This window comes from Oncorhynchus keta, chromosome 6, assembly GCF_023373465.1.
Source record: "Oncorhynchus keta strain PuntledgeMale-10-30-2019 chromosome 6, Oket_V2, whole genome shotgun sequence".
Taxonomy (NCBI): domain Eukaryota; kingdom Metazoa; phylum Chordata; class Actinopteri; order Salmoniformes; family Salmonidae; genus Oncorhynchus; species Oncorhynchus keta.
In genome coordinates this window covers 13,835,476-13,856,286 of record NC_068426.1, presented here as the reverse complement: position 1 = coordinate 13,856,286, position 20,811 = coordinate 13,835,476, and the positions used below count along the sequence as shown (strand labels likewise).

General features: G+C 44.0%; 1 protein-coding gene and 1 long non-coding RNA gene across 2 annotated transcripts; one reads left to right on the top strand and one right to left on the bottom strand.

Moving 5' to 3' along the window:
* The first annotated feature begins 15,528 nt into the window (after positions 1 to 15,528).
* On the top strand, positions 15,529 to 17,454 carry epdl2 (ependymin-like 2). Its single transcript, XM_035772853.2, has 6 exons — positions 15,529 to 15,697; positions 15,914 to 15,948; positions 16,281 to 16,415; positions 16,555 to 16,741; positions 16,944 to 17,028; positions 17,217 to 17,454. Exons 1-6 carry the CDS (start codon positions 15,622 to 15,624, stop codon positions 17,341 to 17,343), a joined length of 645 nt encoding a protein of 214 aa, XP_035628746.1. The 5' UTR covers positions 15,529 to 15,621; the 3' UTR covers positions 17,344 to 17,454.
* A 970-nt stretch (positions 17,455 to 18,424) lies between these two features.
* Positions 18,425 to 20,811, bottom strand: LOC127930714 (uncharacterized). Its single transcript, XR_008139010.1, has 2 exons — positions 20,451 to 20,811; positions 18,425 to 19,395 (listed from the first exon to the last, which is right to left on the bottom strand). It is a non-coding gene; the product is annotated as an uncharacterized LOC127930714 (long non-coding RNA).

Here is a 20,811-nt window from a genome sequence, read left to right as displayed (position 1 = left end):
GACTGGAACGAGCCGGCGTTGCTCGCTCGTTTTCTGGAGGGACTCCACGCAGAGGTTAAGGATGAGATTCTCTCCCGGGAGGTTCCTTCCAGCGTGGATTCTTTGATTGAACTCGCTATTCGCATAGAACGACGGGTAGATCTTCGTCACCGAGCTCGTGGAAGAGAGCTCGCGTTATCCGTTTCCCCCTCTCCGCATCACTACCATCTTCCTCCACTGGCTCAGGTGCTGAGCCCATGCAGCTGGGGGGTATTCGCATCTCGACTAAGGAGAGGGAACGGAGAGTCACCAACCGCCTCTGTCTCTATTGCGGTTCCGCTGGTCATTTTGTCATTTCATGTCCAGTAAAAGCCAGAGCTCATCAGTAAGTGGAGGGCTACTGGTGAGCGCTACTACTCAGGTCTCTCCGTCAAGATCCTGTACTACCTTGTCGGTCCATCTACGCTGGACCGGTTCGGCAGCTTCCTGCAGTGCCTTGATAGACTCTGGGGCGGAGGGCTGTTTTATGGACGAAGCCTGGGCTCGGGAACATGACATTCCTCTCAGACAGTTAGGGGAGCCCACGGCCATGTTCGCCTTGGATGGTAGTCCTCTCCCCAGGATTCAGTGTGAAACGCTACCTTTAACCCTCACTGTCTCTGGTAATCATAGCGAAACCATTTCTTTTTTGATTTTTCGTTCACCTTTTACACCTGTTGTTTTGGGTCATCCCTGGCTAGTGTGTCATAATCCTTCTATTAAGTGGTCTAGTAATTCTATCCTCTCCTGGAACGTTTCTTGTCATGTGAAGTGTTTAATGTCTGCTATCCCTCCTGTTTCTTCTGCCCCCTCTTCACAGGAGGAGCCTGGTGATTTGACAGGGGTGCCGGAGGAATATCATGATCTGCGCACGGTCTTCAGTCGGTCCAGGGCCACCTCCCTTCCTCCTCACCGGTCGTATGATTGTAGTATTGATCTCCTTCCGGGTACCACTCTCCCCCGGGGTAGACTATACTCTCTGTCGGCTCCCGAACGTAAGGCTCTCGAAGATTATTTGTCTGTTGCTCTCGACGCCGGTACCGTAGTTCCTTCCTCCTCTCCCACCGGAGCGGGGGTTTTTTTTGTTAAGAAAAAGGACGGGACCCTGCGCCCCTGCGTGGATTATCGAGGGCTGAATGACATAACGGTTAAGAATCGTTATCCGCTTCCCCTTATGTCATCAGCCTTCGAGATCCTGCAGGGAGCCAGGTTTTTCACTAAGTTGGACCTTCGTAACGCTTACCATCTCGTGCGCATCAGGGAGGGGGACGAGTGGAAAACGGCGTTTAACACTCCGTTAGGGAGTGGCTTCTTCCTTGTTGAGTGGCCTGTCAGGTTATGTCGATATAAGACTCGTTTTACAGTGGATATAAATACTTTTGTACCTGTTTCCTCCAGCATTTTCACAGGGTCCTTTGCTGTTGTTCTGGGATTGATTTGCCCTTTTCGCACCAAAGTATGTTCATCTCTAGGACGCGTCTCCTTCCTGAACAGTATGACGGCTGTATGGTCCCATGGTGTTTATACTTGCGTACTATTGTTTGTACAGATGAACGTGGTACCTTCAGGCATATGGACATTTCTCCCAAGGATGAACCAGACTTGTGGAGGTCTGACATGTTTTTTCTGAGGTCTTGGCTGATTTATTTTGTTTCCCCCGTGATGTCAAGCAAAGAAGCACTGCGTTTGAATGTAGGCCCTGAAATACATCCACATGTACAACTACAATTGACTCAAATGATGTCAATTAGTCTATCAGAAGCTTCTAAAGCCATGACGGAATCTGTTTGTAAACTTGTTCGGTGGTCGACGTCACTGGCCTTCTACCCATCACTGATCCATTTTTCATTTTCCATTGGTTTTATCTTGTCTTCCTTCACACCTGGTTACAATCCCATCAATTACATGTTGTGTATTTAACCCTCTGTTTCCCCTCGCGTCCTTGTCCGAGATTGTTTGATTGTATGTGATGTGCATGTATTATGTTGGTGTGTGACGGGTTTTGTACCCACTTTTGTTATTTTGTACATTTTGGTTTTTGGAGTTTTATCAGCATTTTATTAAAGAACTTTGTTTTTACCAAGTTCGTTCTCCTGATCCTGACTTCTCTGCCACCAACACGCACCAATTACACTTCCGACTTCAACTGTAAGTATTACTTACACGTTAGAAGGATACTACTGTGTGTGTTATCGTATTCTACAGTACACTACACTTTATTATACAATCCTATAGTAAGTACTGTAGTATTCTATAGTAAAGGGTAGTATTTTTGTGTCTAGAGTGCCATTTCACTGAGATCTTTAGATATGGAAAAGTAGAAACCAGTGGAAAGGTTGTTCGTTCTCTGCTACACACAGAGGTTCATGCAAACTAGTCTATAAAACTATCTGTGTGCAAGGGACACTGCTTGTGTATGGGTTAGGCTGTTGTACTGTACATGAAACAGAGATACAAGTGTTTATGAGCGTGGTTCAGTGTCAAAACAACAATTGACTTATTTCGCAAGACATTTACAAGACATTCATCTGGCTTTCATCATCGCTAATACGTTTCTTTCCCTTATGACCCTTATCAACGATCAGTTTCTATGTGGCATTAGTTCTCTCTGGTAAATCCTGACATGCTAAAACTTGAAACATGTGCTTCATACTATTCCACTTGTGTCAAACCAAGTGTAAAACAAGCCAGCGGTTCTGGAAGATATACTGTTGGAGGACTTCTTGGAATATTATAACTTGTTCAACTCACTCACACACATCTTGCATTCAGGGCCCTTTGCAAAGCTTGTGAGTGAGTGTCCCATACTGCCAGCCTCAGCAGAGATGACCCATGTGTCTGTAATGTCACCATTATGACAGTGTTATGAAGGCTAATGAAGGGTTGAAGAAAAGTATAATCCAATTTTCACCATTTTTATTTTGCTTGAATTGTACTTGCTGACTTTTCACATCCTTGGCAACTCTAATCTGACTTGCGGCTAAGAAAGAGAGAGAGAAGTGATTGCGGTATTTCTCCATGCTTCATTCAACTGTTCAGATCAATTTGGCGTCTCTGTGCTTTCTGTTCCTGTACATCTGCTGTGCACGTCTTTGCAAGGTCAATAGCACTATTAAAACATGTATCTAGGCCGCATTACAGTCAATATGGAAAGCCAGAGCATCCGTTGTCACGTTAGGGAAAACTCAACCCCGATCTTAAGATTATACAACTGAACGAACGTCTGTCTCCTCAGTCACTGAGAACATTGTCGTGGTCTGGTATTTACAGTATGCTTTGCCTTTCAGACGAAGATTCACTTGCGGGGAAAAGAGGCCCTGTTGGTGAGTGGTTGTCAGTCCATTGGCAGGTGGAGGGTGTAACTCTGGAAGAATAAATAGGGCTGTAGCATTACCTCATCATGTCACCATCAGCCTGAGGGTAAACTACAGAGCAAGATCAATGAGTTATCCAGCTAACTTTGTTAAACAACAAAAAATAACTGTTTTTCTGGTTCACCACTTAGCTAAACTTAGATGTGTTTTAGGTTGTTGAGACACTTAGACCATGCCCATTTAATTCGTATCTTCCTAAAAACTAAAACATTAATTTAGTATAGTTTGGGAATTTGGCTGGCTAAGTCATTGATCTGGCTTAGTAGTTTACCCCTCGGGGCCAAGAAGCCTTGTTTATTAACTATTTGATAGAAGACATGATTATCCATGTGTTCTGCTTTGTAATCTGACAAATTTATCCAGACTGTGCATGCCCATTGACACGCACGTTCTCTTATAAAAAACACAGAGAAAGACAGGTGTGGCCATGGAACCTAACCCTCTGCTATTGGGCCTGTCGTCACACTAGGCGAGACCCAAATGCAGACACAGGAAGCAGATGGTTGGAGTCCAAGATGTTTAATAAATCCAAAGGGAATAGGCAAGAGAATGGTCATGGACAGGCAAAATGTCATAACCAGTTCAGAGTCCAGGAGGTACAGAGTGGCAGGCAGGCTCGAGGTCAGGGCAGGCAGAATGGTCAGGGCAGGCGGGTACAGAGTCCAGAACAGGCAAGGGTCAAAAACCGGGAGGACTAGCAAAAGGAGAAAAGGCAAAGCAGTAAAAAAGGGAAAAAAAGCTGGTAGGCTTGGACATACAAGATGAACTGACACAAAGAGATAGGAAACACAAGGATAAATACACTCGGGAAAACAAGCGATGCCTGGAGGGGGTGGAAACAATAACGAGGACAGGTGAACCTGGTAGACCAGGGTGTCGGCGGTGGAAGTCGGCGATGAGGGCTGGATCCAGGATGTCTCTAGCAGGAACCCAGTACCTCTCCAGGCCATAACCCCTGCAGTCAACCACGTACTGGAAACCCCTGCCCCATGGTCAAACACCCAGCAGACGTCTCACCGTGTATGCCGGATGGCCATCAATGACACAGGGAGGGGGGTGCCTGGGGACAGAAAGAACTGAGGGACAATGGGTTTAATTCTAGACACATGGAACGTAGGGTGAATACGGAGGGTACGGGGTAACAAGAGAGGGACAGCAGTGGAACTCAGGACTCTGGAGATGGGAAAAGGACCAATAAAATGGAGGATCAGTTTGCGGGACTCTACCCAGAGGGGCAGGTCCCCTGTGGACAGCCATATACTCTGCCCAATGCGGTAGCGGGGAGCTGGGGTCCGGCGACAATACCTGGAGTTGGTCTTGAGGTACGTCGACAGCGGTGGACAAACATCTGGGCCGAGGGTACGCTGACCTCCTGCTCAGTGAAGAGTGATAGGCTGATATCCCATGGAGCACTCGAAAGGGGAGAATCCCGTGGCAAAACTTGGAAGAGTGTTCCGGGCATACTCCACCCAGACCAGTTGACGGCTCCAGGTAGTGGGGTTGGTTGAGACCAGGCAGCTTAAGGTGGTCTCCAGGTCTTAGTTGGGGATGGTCTTGGTTGGGGATGGAATCCGGATGAAAGGCTGGCTGGACAACCCAATAAGGGTGCAGAATGCCTTCCAGAACTGAAGGCATACGCTGGGCTATCTCCTTGGCAGAAGGTAGTTTGGGGAGAGGGATGAAATGGGTGGCCTTGGAGAACCAGTCGACTACGGTCAGAATGACAGTGTTGCCATTAGATGGAGGGAGTCCAGTGACAAAGTCCAGAGATATGAGACCAGGGACGATGAGGAACCGGTAGTGGCTGCAGGAGGTCAGAAGGAGCTTGCCGTGGAGTCTTGGTCGAAGGAAGACGGATTGGCCTCAACGGGACCCTGGATGACAGGTCAGCCTGGAAGAATTCCAGGACCCGGGACCGGACTGGATTAGGGACAAGCAGTCCCCTTCAGGTCCAGGCTGGGAGCGTTGTGCCTTGTGGACCAGGTTCTCAATATCCCAATCCACAGTGGCAGTAAGGCATGAGGTAGAGAGAATGGTTTCAGAGGTCGAGGGTGTGGCAGAGGAACTGTATAGGCGGGAGAGGGCATCAGGCTTCACATTCTTTGAACCTGGGCGGTAGGAGATGGTGAAGTTAAATCTGGTGAACAGGAGGCCCCATCGGGCCTGCCTGGAGTTGAGGCGCTTGGCTGTACGGAGATATTCCAGGTTTTTATGGTCGGTTCAGACCAGGAATGGCTGTTCTGCTCCTTCCAGCCAGTGCCTCCCCTCTTCCAACGCCATCTCGTTGGAAGAGTTCTCGGTTGCCAACATCGTAGTTCCTTTCAGCAGGATTGAGACGATGGGACAGGAAGGCATAGGGATGAAGCTTCTGGTCCTGGGCAGATCGCTGGGACAGGATGGCCCCCACTCCAACATCCGAAGCATCCACGCTGTTGTGAACAGATGTTTCAGGTCCACAAAGGCTTTGTCAACAGCTGGAAACCATTTGAATGCTACCTTGGGAGAGGTGAGTGCCGAGAGGGGGGCTGCCAGGGTGCTGTAGTCCTGAATGAAATGGCAGTAGAAGTTTGCAAAACTAAGAAACAGTTGCAACTGCATGTCCCCTACCTTGTCACAACACAACTGCATGTCCACTACCATGTCACAACACATCGGCTCAAACGCATTAAAAAGGAAAGAAAGTCGACAAATTCGACAAATGAACTTTTAACAAGGCACACCTGTTAATTGAAATGCATTCCAGGTGACTACCTCATGAAGCTGGTTGAGAGAATGCCACGAGTGTGCAAAGCTGTCATCAAGGCAAAGGGTGGCTATTTTAAAGAATCTAAAATATATTTGTGTGTTCATTGAACTGTACACTGAGGTGACTATTCAGAGATGCTCAGGTGGTCAATACTTCCCTCCAGTTGATGTGCCCAAAAATGGAGCAGATATCTTATACCAATCTCTCTTTACAGTCATTTGTCCATAACAACCTTAGGCATCACCTCATGTCAAAAGTCTCTCCAAAATGTCACATTTTGAAACATCTTTATTTTCATTTATAGAGCTTATCAAATTCCATTTTTATGACCATATTCACATTCTTTATTTAAGTTTTCATTGGTGTTTTCATTGGTGTTTGCCAGCAGCATACCACCCTGCATCCCACCGCTGGCTTGCCTCTGAAGCTAAGGGTTGGTCCTGGTTGGTCCCTGGGTGGGAGACCAGATGATGCTGGAAGTGGTGTTGGAGTGCAAGTAAGAGGCACTCTATCCTCTGGTCTGAAAACATATACCCCAGTGATTCTGGTCATTGCCCAGTGTAGGGTGCTGTCTTTTGGATGGGATGTTTTATTTTTATTTATTTAACCTTTATTTAACTAGGCAAGACAGTTAAGACAGTTCTTAACTTAGGCAAGACCGTTCTTATTTACAATGATGGTCTACCAAAAGGCAAAATGCCTGCTGCGGCGACGGAGGCCTGGGATAATTAAAAAATTAAAAGACATAGGACAAGACTCACAGGAAGAGAGACAGCTAAGACAACAACATAGCAAGGCAGCAACACATGACAACACAGCATGGTAGCAACACAACATAACAACAACATGGTTGCAATACAACATGGTAGCAGCACAAAACATGGTACAAACATTATTGGGCACAGACAACAGCACAAAGGGCAAGAAGGTAGAGACAACAATACAAAGCAGCCACAACTGTCAGTAAGAGTGTCCATTATTGGGTCTTTGAATTAAGAGATTGAGACAAAACTTCCAGTTTGAGTGTTTGTTGCAGCTTGTTCCTGTCGCTAGCTGCAGCGAACTGAAAAGAGGAGCGACCCAGGGATGTGCGTGCATTGGGGACCTTTTAACAGAATGTGACTGGCAGAATGGGTGTTGTATGTGGAGGATGAGGGCTGCAGTAGATATCTCAGATAGAGGGGAGTGAGGCCTAAGAGGGTTTTATAAATAAGCATCGACCAGTGGGTCTTGCGACGGGTATACATAGATGACCAGCTTACAGAGGAGTATAGAGTACAAGCTGATTTTATACAATTTTACAGAGGCCAGTTCATGAAGGAATGCTTGCTCATTAAATTTTTTTGCAAGCATCTATAACAAATCAGGACAGGTTGTTTCACTGAGCCACCATTACAAACACAGGCTGTAAAAAAGTGATCACTAAGGTCATTACAGAAAACACCAGACAGATACCTATCAGGATTATTTGTGAGGATAACGAGGAGGAGCCTTTTCTGGGTGTTTGGAGTCATACCTTGTTAAATGGGTGTCCTGACTCTCTGTGATCACTAAAGATCACATGGCACTTATCGTAAAAGTAGAGGTGTTAACCGTTAACCTCGGTGTCCTGGCTAAATTCCCAACCTGGCCCTCATACCATCATGGCCACCTAATCATCCCCAGATTCCAAGTGGCTCATTCATCCCCCCTCCTCTCCCCTACAGGGAGGAGGTCAGAGACCTGGCCGGGTGGTGCCAAAATAGCAAACTATCCCTCAACGTAACCAAGACTAAGGAGATGATTGTGGACTACAGGAAAAGGAGGACCGAGCACGCCCCCATTCCCATCGACGGGGCTGTAGTGGAGCAGGTTGAGGGCTTCAAGTTCCTTGGTGTCCACATCACCAACAAACTAGAATGGTCCAAACACACCAAGACAGTCGTGAAGAGGGCACGACAAAGCCTATTCCTGAACAAGTAATCAAATGGCTAACCGGACAATTTGCATTGTGTGCTTCCCCCCAGACCCCTCTTTTACGCTGCTGCTACTCTCTGTTTATCAAGTATGCTTGAATGAACAGCCATCAGCCTAGAAGCAGAGATAAGGATCTCACTTCACTGAACTGACCAATCAGCAGTGAGGAGGCTTGGCACTCTGTGATCTCTTGAACACATCAACTTATATCACCAACAACAACTTCATCACTCCATCTAGTGGAGGGGTCAATGCACAGGTCAGGCAAATCCCTTCTACAAAAACAAATAACATCTATTTCCTAGTAGCAGTTCTGAACACAGGCCCACAACTCATTTGTTCCAGCTTTACTCAGACACACACTCAATAAATACAGAACAAAAGACAGACAAGAGGAATACAGAAAACCCGTGTTCATGTCACAGTAACGCTTTGAACACACCAACAGCGTTGTTGCACAAAATAGTATACAGCATCATTTGGATATGTACCGTATGCATGAGAAGTTCAACATTCACCTTCTGATACCATTTCTGTCAAGCCATCTACGCATACAGTTTGACGCATACGTTGGATAAATCCAATGTATGCACCACACAGAACGCACTGCAACTGCCTCTGCAACGTAATGCTGCAAGGCAAACGCAGTGTTTCATTGGAAGTGAATGTAACTGTGGTGTACCAAAATGCAATGACGCTGTCGGTGTGATGGAAGCGTAAAGAGGCTGTACAGATAGCCTGGGTTCATGTCACAGTAAAGGGGCTGTACAGATAGCCTGGGTTCATGTCACAGTAAAGAGGCTGTACAGATAGCCTGGGTTCATGTCACAGTAAAGAGGCTGTACAGATAGCCTGGGTTCATGTCACAGTAAAGAGGCTGTACAGATAGCCTGGGTTCATGTCACAGTAAAGAGGCTGTACAGATAGCCTGGGTTCATGTCACAGTAAAGAGGCTGTACAGATAGCCTGGGTTCATGTCACAGTAAAGAGGCTGTACAGATAGCCTGGGTTCATGTCACAGTAAAGGGGCTGTACAGGCTGTACAGATAGCCTGGGTTCATGTCACAGTAAAGAGGCTGTACAGATAGCCTGGGTTCATGTCACAGTAAAGAGGCTGTACAGATAGCCTGGGTTCATGTCACAGTAAAGAGGCTGTACAGATAGCCTGGGTTCATGTCACAGTAAAGGGGCTGTACAGATAGCCTGGGTTCATGTCACAGTAAAGAGGCTGTACAGATAGCCTGGGTTCATGTCACAGTAAAGAGGCTGTACAGATAGCCTGGGTTCATGTCACAGTAAAGAGGCTGTACAGATAGCCTGGGTTCATGTCACAGTAAAGGGGCTGTACAGATAGCCTGGGTTCATGTCACAGTAAAGAGGCTGTACAGATAGCCTGGTTTCATGTCACAGTAAAGAGGCTGTACAGATAGCCTGGGTTCATGTCACAGTAAAGAGGCTGTACAGATAGCCTGGGTTCATGTCACAGTAAAGGGGCTGTACAGATAGCCTGGGTTCATGTCACAGTAAAGAGGCTGTACAGATAGCCTGGTTTCATGTCACAGTAAAGAGGCTGTACAGATAGCCTGGGTTCATGTCACAGTAAAGGGGCTGTACAGATAGCCTGGTTTCATGTCACAGTAAAGAGGCTGTACAGATAGCCTGGGTTCATGTCACAGTAAAGGGGCTGTACAGATAGCCTGGGTTCATGTCACAGTAAAGAGGCTGTACAGATAGCCTGGGTTCATGTCACAGTAAAGAGGCTGTACAGATAGCCTGGGTTCATGTCACAGTAAAGAGGCTGTACAGATAGCCTGGTTTCATGTCACAGTAAAGAGGCTGTACAGATAGCCTGGGTTCATGTCACAGTAAAGAGGCTGTACAGATAGCCTGGGTTCATGTCACAGTAAAGGGGCTGTACAAATAGCCTGGTTTCATGTCACAGTAAAGAGGCTGTACAAATAGCCTGGTTTCATGTCACAGTAAAGAGGCTGTACAAATAGCCTGGTTTCATGTCACAGTAAAGAGGCTGTACAAATAGCCTGGGTTCATGTCACAGTAAAGAGGCTGTACAGATAGCCTGGTTTCATGTCACAGTAAAGAGGCTGTACAGATAGCCTGGTTTCATGTCACAGTAAAGAGGCTGTACAAATAGCCTGGTTTCATGTCACAGTAAAGGGGCTGTACAAATAGCCTGGTTTCATGTCACAGTAAAGAGGCTGTACAGATAGCCTGGGTTCATGTCACAGTAAAGGGGCTGTACAAATAGCCTGGTTTCATGTCACAGTAAAGAGGCTGTACAAATAGCCTGGGTTCATGTCACAGTAAAGAGGCTGTACAGATAGCCTGGTTTCATGTCACAGTAAAGAGGCTGTACAGATAGCCTGGTTTCATGTCACAGTAAAGGGGCTGTACAAATAGCCTGGGTTCATGTCACAGTAAAGAGGCTGTACAGATAGCCTGGGTTCATGTCACAGTAAAGGGGCTGTACAGATAGCCTGGTTTCATGTCACAGTAAAGAGGCTGTACAAATAGCCTGGGTTCATGTCACAGTAAAGGGGCTGTACAGATAGCCTGGTTTCATGTCACAGTAAAGAGGCTGTACAGATAGCCTGGTTTCATGTACAGATAGCCTGGGTTCATGTCACAGTGCAAAGGGGCTGTAAAGGGGCTGTACAGATAGCCTGGGTTCATGTCACAGTAAAGGGGCTGTACAGATAGCCTGGGTTCATGTCACAGTAAAGGGGCTGTACAGATAGCCTGGGTTCATGTCACAGTAAAGAGGCTGTACAGATAGCCTGGGTTCATGTCACAGTAAAGGGGCTGTACAGATAGCATGTCTAAAGGTTCATGCCTGGGTTCATGTCAGTAAAGAGGCTGTACAGATAGCCTGGGTTCATGTCACAGTAAAGCCTGGGTTCATGTCACAGTAAAGAGGCTGTACAGATAGCCTGGGTTCATGTCACAGTAAAGGGGCTGTACAAATAGCCTGGGTTCATGTCACAGTAAAGGGGCTGTACAAATAGCCTGGTTTCATGTCACAGTAAAGAGGCTGTACAAAGCCTGGGTTCATGCCTGGTTTCATGTCACAGTAAAGAGGCTGTACAAATAGCCTGGTTTCATGTCACAGTAAAGGGGCTGTACAAATAGCCTGGTTTCATGTCACAGTAAAGAGGCTGTACAAATAGCCTGGGTTCATGTCACAGTAAAGAGGCTGTACAGATAGCCTGGTTTCATGTCACAGTAAAGAGGCTGTACAGATAGCCTGGGTTCATGTCACAGTAAAGGGGCTGTACAAATAGCCTGGTTTCATGTCACAGTAAAGAGGCTGTACAAATAGCCTGGTTTCATGTCACAGTAAAGGGGCTGTACAAATAGCCTGGTTTCATGTCACAGTAAAGAGGCTGTACAGATAGCCTGGGTTCATGTCACAGTAAAGGGGCTGTACAAATAGCCTGGTTTCATGTCACAGTAAAGAGGCTGTACAAATAGCCTGGGTTCATGTCACAGTAAAGGGGCCCCCCAACGGTGCGGACTGGACGTCGTTATTTACAATGACGTTCTACACCAGCCAAACACGGACGACGCTGGGCCAATTGTGCACCACCCTACTGGACTCCCAATCACAGCCGGTTGTGATACAACCTGGATTTGAACCAGGGTGTATGTAGTGACACCTCTAGCGCTGAGATGCAGTGCCTTAGATTGCTGCGCCACTCGGCAAAATTGCTAAGTTGGCAACACAGCGCTTCAGGACACGGTTGACTCCTCCTCCTCACCACTCTATAGGCAATATGGTCATCCCATGCTTGCTCGAATGTGCCTTCTAAAACAAGACTACGCGCTGAACAGCAACTATCTGGGTCAAAGCATTTCGGTGGGGGATAGGCAGTGCTGGCTATGTACAGTATACAGTGCATTCGGAAAGTATTCAGACCCCTTTACTTTTTCCACATTGTGTTAAGTTACAGCCTTATTCTAAAATGGATTAAATACAATTTGTTCCTCATCAATCTACACACAATACCCCATAAAGACAAAGCGAAAACAGGTTTTTAGAAAAATACTCAAATACCATCAGGATAGACTGAAGGTGATACTGTTGAATGACAAAGACGTATCCAATAGTTAACCAGATCAATACAAAGACGTATCCAATAGTTAACCAGATCAATACAAAGACGTATCCAATAGTTAACCAGATCAATACAAAGACGTATCCAATAGTTAACCAGATCAATACAAAGACGTATCCAATAGTTAACCAGATCAATACAAAGACGTATCCAATAGTTAACCAGATCAATACAAAGACGTATCCAATAGTTAACCAGATCAATACAAAGACGTATCCAATAGTTAACCAGATCAATACAAAGACGTATCCAATAGTTAACCAGATCAATACAAAGACGTATCCAATAGTTAACCAGATCAATACAAAGACGTATCCAATAGTTAACCAGATCAATACAAAGACATATCCAATAGTTAACCAGATCAATACAAAGACATATCCAATAGTTAACCAGATCAATAGAAAAGCACAGAACGCCAGTAGCTCAAAGCGCAACAAAACAGATGTTTTTTAACCAATGGCTTATTGGTGGTTTATTGGAAAATGTATTGTTGTGATCAAACCGGATGTGCATGGGTTCCAATGGTTGACATGTGAGCAAGGAAAATATATCTCTGTTGTTTTTAATCCACTTTTTAAAGTTGGTAATTTTGTTTGTATTGGAAAAGGCAGTTCTCAGAGTTGAGGTTCTCAGTTTTCACCAGAGTTGAGGTTCTCAGTTTTCACCAGAGTTGAGGTTCTCAGTTTTTGTGCGCTTTTGACATTGACCTATGTGGTTAATGGCCTTGTGTTGGAGGGGAGAGAGGCTGATAAAGATCTTAACTTGGGATTTGGCTGGCTGAGTGCCTGTTTGACTGTTAAATCATGTTTATTATGAAATTATTTGAAATATTAATACAATCGCACCCAAGGGGCCACTAGAGGGCGATTCTGGTCATTCGACTGCAGGAAAAGGATTCAGACAATATGTCATGATAAACTACTCAAACAACCCCTAGACAATATAAAGGTTGTTCAAAGGCATGGAGACATTCCTAACAACCTCCCTGCTCCATAACCTCCACTCAATTTCAGTTGAAAGAAAACCATCAAGTACTGTGCAATGTACCTTCATCTCCTCCATGAACAAACCATAGTATCAGTACAAGCCATGAATCAGAGAATAACTCAAACCCTCTGGCTAGCGTTTTAGGAGAATGCAGAAACATACACCAGGTATCATGACTGTGGCCCATCTCCTGTACACATTAACACAAATAGACCCTAAGGGCAGCAATCAAGCATTTTTTGCCATAATACTATGCAATAATGCATGCCTTCCCACCTAGTCTTTTTCCCAGGAATGAGCATATTGTCATTAAGAGTAACCATAGAGCCCAAACTGCAATATACACTGAGTATACCAAATATTAGGAACACCTTCATAATATTGAGATGCCCTCAGAACAGCCTCAATTCTTTGGGGTATGGATTCTACAAGGTGTCGAAAGCATTGACCCATGTTGACTCCAATGCTTCCCACAGTTGTGTCAAGTTGGCTAGATGTCCTTTGGGTGGTGGACCATTCTTGATACACACAGGAAAATATTGAGCGTTGCAGTTCTTGACACAAACCAGTGCGCCTAGCAACTACTACCATACCCTGTTCAAAGGTACTTAAATATTTTCTCTTGCCCATTCACCCTCTAAATGGCACACATGCACAATCCACGTCTCAATTGTCTCAAGGCGTAAAAATCCTAATTTAAAAAAAATTGTTTAATTTTTTTCTCCCAATTTCAATCTTGTCTCATCACTGCAACTCCCCAACGTGCTTGGGAGAGGCGAAGGTCGAGTCATGCATCCTCCGAAACATGACCCGCCAAGCCTCGCTCCTTAACACCCGCCCGCTTAACCCGGAAGCCAGCTGCACCAATGTGTTGGAGGAAACACCGTTCAACTGAAGACTGAAGTCATCCTGCAGGTGCCTGGCCAGCCACAAGGAGTCACTAGAGCTCAATGAACCAAGTTAAGCCGCCCCCGGCATAAATGGTCAGTCTATGTCATGGAAAGAGCAGGTGTTCTTAATGTTTTGTATACTCAGTGTACACATTCTACTAATCACATAAATGTATTGCCTAAAGGTAAACCTTTCAATAAAGAAGATAGATGAAAGGATCTGAAACAAGAGTAGCTCCAATGCATTGTCTAGATAAACATACTGTACAGAATAGTGTGTTATAGTGAAGCCATAATGACTTCATCAAGCCCACATGACGTTTTATACTCACATCTCTTTAAAAAATAAATGGTATACGACTATGACTTTATTCATGTATTGGTTTATCACAAGGAGCTATAATTGTAGAGTTCATTGACCCTAGGATGACATGATATTGCACTTCCTGTGTTTGTGTGTATTGTATTGTATTGTATTGTATTGTATTGTATTGTATTGTATTGTATTGTATTGTATTGCGTTGTATTGTATTAGTTTCAATTCTCAAGAACACAATGGAAGACATTGGGGCGGCAGGGTAGTCTAGTGGTTAGTGTGTTGGCCTAGTAACCGGAAAGTTGCAAGTTCAAACCCCTGACCTAACAAGGTACAAAATCTGTCGTTCTGCCCCTGAACAGGCAGTTATCCCACTGTTCCTAGGCTGTCATTAAAAATAAGAATTTGTTCTTAACTCACTTGCCTAGTTAAATAAAGGTAAAAAATGTACTCTCAAACTGACTTTTTTTCTCCAACTCTGGGTTGTTACATTGTGTTTGTGAGAATTGAAACCAATAAAAGAAAACTGATTGATAACATTTTACATTTTATTTGTACATGTACTGTATTGTTTTGTATTATTTGGCAACATGAATAAAATTGTATTTAACATTACACACACTGAAGAAGGTTGTCACCAAATGTCTGTGTGTACTATTGCACAGTATTACTGCTAAAAATGCTTGTTTGTTGCTTTTAGGGTCTATTTGTGTTAATGTGTACATGAGATGGGCCACAGTCATGGTACCAAGGTTAGATAAGGTAATTCACTTTGTTCACCCATGGGACAACTGTATGTGTAAGTCCCAAATGGTTTTATGTTCTGTCAAACAAAACACACACACAAACACGCACGCACGCAAGCACGCACGCAAACGCACGCACACACACACACACACACACACACACACACACACACACACACACACACACACACACACACACACACACACACACACACACACACACACACACACACACACACACACTACTTATTTTATGGATGTTTCATGACTCGCACATGACCTTCTGCTTGGCCTTGTACCATTCTCTCAGTGAGAGAGAAAACATAGAGGTGGAGTTGGATTAAAAGAGGTGTGTATAAGAACCCCTTGACTATGAGGGTGAGTCAGAGAGGACAGCTGAAGGAGAGCAAGCTGCTGCCGTTACAACGTTAGACCAACGTTAGAACCACACGATGCAAGCCTACCTTCTGTTTTCCATCAGCCTGTGTCTGGCTGTTGGGAGCTTGGCAGAACGACCTCATCCATGCAGTAAGTGAGAAAAAATGTCATTCCTTATTGAGACACTTTTGGAATAACCAACTAAATGCACCGCCACGATGTTAATCAAATAACACCAAACATATTGTCTATAGCCTAGACACGCAAATAGCATGAAGAATGCCAGATTGCATCTCTATTTGGGAAATCATTTTCTACCTGTTTGTATTACTATAATATGACAAATGTATGTCTTTCACATTAAAGAATCACCACCTTTGGTCGAGGGCAGTGTGGCACTGGTAAGTCTTTAAAATAATATCAAGCTCACCAGAGAAATCTTTACACGTTGTCTTTTTTTACAAACCGCTACCTTTGATACCTGTGAAAGATTCTTCCTCATAGTTGTACTAGGTTTTTATGGCAACCAAAAAAACCATTCTGTGATTTTATTTGGCTCTATAAAAAAGAGCTACTGTGTATATACAGCAATATGATTTCATTTAATTGAGATGAGCACTAAAAGATCCCCTGATATTGTAGCTTTCCTGTTCAAATGAAATATGCATGCTTTTCTTTAAAAACAAACTCTGAATGGTATCATGTGTGTATTTTCTATCACACATTCAAACAGACGATCCTCAAGGAGAAAACTTTTGGTGTTGAGAAATTCTCCTATGATGCTTTTGAAGAGAGGGTGCACATCCGACTTCTTCTGGACCAGGACAACCACACCACCTACAGAGACACCCTTCTTCTTTATAAAGAGGTTTGATCTTACAGACACATATTCTCTACATTATCATTGTTATTCAGGGGGTTGTACTGGATGATGATATAGTGTGAAGGCCATTTCCATCCAAAAATAAAAACCATTCTGACGTTGTGTCTATCATTCATCTTCTCAGGGTATAGCTTACCGAATCTTCCGCCATAATCAAACCTGTGAGAAGGTCCACTTTAAGGATCCCTGGAAGCCAATGGAGATCCCCAGTGATGCCAAGTTCCAATCACAGGTGATCATTGGGAGCCTTTCCGCTCCTGCAGAAGGGCTGCTGGTCAACAACTGGTCAGGAACTATGGCAGAGCCTCACGGTGAGTGAATGACGAATACTCTAGAAAACCTCCGACTAACTACCGACTATTATTTACATTCACTGCTAAATTCCCTTTGCATGAGTGACTTAAGAAATATAATCAAAAACTTGCCATAATCCATTGGTGTGCTGTTCACATGGCTAGTGGTTTGTATCATCTCTGCACATTTTATTATAATGTCCATGCACACTCCTTACAGATGATTACCTCCTCACTTTCACTGAGTTTGGTTGCCTGCCCATTCATTCCTGGTGGTACAACACTAAGGATCAAACCCTTCTAAGGTAAGTGGTACACAATCCCAATTTTAGGCAGTTTTGTTATTGCAGTCGTAAATCACGAAACAGTCATATACAGTATCTGATGAAGGGACTATGGTCTTGTTTGAGAAACACTGCATTGAGAAAGAGCCCGCGTCTGAATGCTTTTAGCCTGACGGGGGCTTTTATGTTACTGTCTGTTCCATCTCCAGTCTGAGTTTCTTTGACATGGTGCTCGGAGTTGAGGACCCTGAAGTTTTCAACCCTCCTTCTTTCTGTGACAAAGCACAGCCGGGCAACGATGCAGCACTGACAAGTTTCTTTGATGCCCTCATTTGAGTTAATAGTAATGCATCAAAGCATTTTCCTTCCAACTCCACTATGATCATTTAAAGTAATTACTTCATAAACTATATTAAACTATTGTTAAAACAATAAACATTGATTGGACTCCTGTCTGTTTTAACCTGATGGCATTGGCGATAAACAAAATTACAAGATGCACATATTCAATAAATAAATGTATTTTTTCAGGGTAACAGAAGAGCACAACCCTGTAGACACTCAAACTTTCAAATGCAGACAAGATTTTTTAAGGTACATTAACAAATTAAATGGAGCCAAATTAAAACTCCATAAGGGACTTAGCACATAAGCACAATAATTGAGCAAAATATCAGAATCGCGCTACTTGTGTAGGCAGCCATAAAGGTGTGGAAAAAATGCACTGTAGTGTCAGGTAGCCTAGTGGTTAGAGCATTGGACTAGTTAGTAACTGAACGGTTGCAAGATCGAATCCCTGAGCTGACAAGGTAAACATCTGTTGTTCTACCCCAGAACGAGGCAGTTAACCCACTGTTTCTAGGCTGTCATTGAAAATAAGAATTTGTTCTTAATTGACTTGCCTAGTTAAAGGTAAAAGTGTTAATTTCAATTGCAGCATGTTGTAATAGCAGCTATTGGCCAACAGATGGTGATATTGATCATTTTATAATATAATCATAATTTACATTACCACTTTACTTTGGATGCAAGTGGCATCATCAATACATTTGACACCTATAGAATAAAGTGGAAACTAGAATGAAATGCACCCATTTGAAGATCAGTGCTAAAGTACATTCTTGCTAGAATGGGTACCGCTCTCTTCAGCTAACATTCCACTAGGTAATTTGCAGGAGTAGCAAAGGGTGGAATGTTAGCTAATAAGACCAGTACCCAGACTACTTTCTTACCACATAAGGTAACCCAAAAATAACATTCTTTACAGGAATGTGAAATGATTTATAGTAACTTCAACAGAACACTTTAGTAAATCAAATTGACAGCTCTTACAGCTTATTTTTCCCCAGGCTACTTAGTGAGTGGTGTTGGCATCATTGAGAGGCACTTGACAAACAGGCACATTTGAGACTAGAATATTTCAAGTTGAATTATGTTTTATTATTGTAGCATACTCCTTGTTCAATTAAAATTCACAATTCTTGAGATGTTGTGCAGCCATTCTATTTGCAGACGGTTTTCCAAAGGGCTGAAGAGTAAACTAGGAGTGAGGAGAGTAAACTAGGAGTGAGGAGAGTAAACTAGGAGTGAGGAGAGTAAACTAGGAGTGAGGAGAGTAAACTAGGAGTGAGGAGAGTAAACTAGGAGTGAGGAGAGTAAACTAGGAGTGAGGAGAGTAAACTAGGAGTGAGGAGAGTAAACTAGGAGTGAGGAGAGTAAACTAGGAGTGAGGAGAGTAAACTAGGAGTGAGGAGAGTAAACTAGGAGTGAGGAGAGTAAACTAGGAGTGAGGAGAGTAAACTAGGAGTGAGGAGAGTAAACTAGGAGTGAGGAGAGTAAACTAGGAGTGAGGAGAGTAAACTAGGAGTGAGGAGAGTAAACTAGGAGTGAGGAGAGTAAACTAGGAGTGAGGAGAGTAAACTAGGAGTGAGGAGAGTAAACTAGGAGTGAGGAGAGTAAACTAGGAGTGAGGAGAGTAAACTAGGAGTGAGGAGAGTAAACTAGGAGTGAGGAGAGTAAACTAGGAGTGAGGAGAGTAAACTAGGAGTGAGGAGAGTAAACTAGGAGTGAGGAGAGTAAACTAGGAGTGAGGAGAGTAAACTAGGAGTGAGGAGAGTAAACTAGGAGTGAGGAGAGTAAACTAGGAGTGAGGAGAGTAAAGTGGAGATGGAGAGGTAGTTCATAGAGGTTGGGGATTTGTTCCACGGAGTTCTTGAAGTAATGATGATCCCAGGAGGGTCTTGAATAAGTAGAGAATGTACGGAACATCCATTAACATGAGTCCATGTTAAGTTAATCTTTCTTCTTGTAGTCCTCAATGTTGGTGAGAATCCAACCGGAAGGTCCCAGGATAGCCAGTGCGAACAGTCCCAGTCCGATGATGGTCTCCTATAGAAAGGATGGTAGAGTAAACAGGACTAGGTTATTCATGGCATGGTGCTATGTTGAGGGTGTTGTGCAATGTTACAGAATGAGAATGTTCAAAAGTGTAGAACAGATGATTACTTCTCAATGTCATGTGGTACAAGGAATCATGTCAGATGGAAAAGGCTATATGGACATTCCTGACCTGCAAAACGATATTTAAGTGGAGCTATTTAGCTACATTTCCATCTCTGTTCTGAGAATTTCAGTTCACTGGATAGACCCAACACATGTATTCAGGGGCATAACTACAATGCCCCGTCATGGATATTCTCCTGAACACTGCCCTGTTGTGTTGCTGATAAATCAAAGGTCAGCCATGTTAGCTATCTACATAGCTAACACGACCTTGCAGATTATCACACCAACAAAAGTTTGCAAATTATTATCATAAAAAGAAAGATAGTTTTACATTGATATGAAAGTTGCTAAATTATATGCATTTTTAAAAGTAATAAACAAAACAGGAATAGTTCCGACATCCCGCGATCTGGGCCCCCGAGTGGCGCAGCTGTCTAAGGCACTGCATTTCAGTGCGAGATACGTCACCACAGACCCTGGTTCGATTCCATGCTGTATCACAACCGGCCGTGATTGGGAGTCCCATAGCGCGGCGCGCAATTGGCCCAGTGTCCTCCGGGTTTGGCCGTCATTGTAAATAAGAATTTGTTATTAACCGACTTGCCTAGTTAAATAAATAAAAATCTGTCAGCTAGCTAACGTTAGTTTGCCATAGTAGCTATGCATCCCTAACCAGCCTGTCATGAACTGACCTACAGTTAGCTGACGTTAACTGTCTAATGTGACCTTCCAGTTCAACTCTGTTCAATTGATGTTAAGCTCAAATAAAACAAATCTATGCCACACTCGTGTCACCGCAATGTTGACACAAACTAAAGTCAAAGCTAAACATCTTCAGCTATCAGTTAGGTAGCTAACATTAACTAGCAGGCCCAACATGGCTTATGCCTCAACAGCTACGAGCTGTTTCACGACCACAGGTAAAGTTAACTACTTACGGAGGGCCGAGAGGGTCTTTCGCCGGTCTGGTGAAGACACTGGCCCTCTGGGTGATCATGGGTCCCCGCAGTGCCAGAGCAGTGCGGGTTGAAATAGTTCTGAGGAGACCAGACACTAACTGTGGAATAGAGCAATGTTCTTTAATGGTCGGGAAGTGGGTTGCGGTGGTGATCGGTTGTTACTAGTCACCAGATCGGCAAAGTCATAATTATGGCTAAACCCCACCTATTTCTATAATTTACCTTGTTAAAATCAGACTATAAACATAACCATATACCTAACCTTAAATGAAGACAAAAAGCAACGAAATACATTCATGAAACTTTTACGATATAGCGAATTTTGACATTTGTGGGTGTG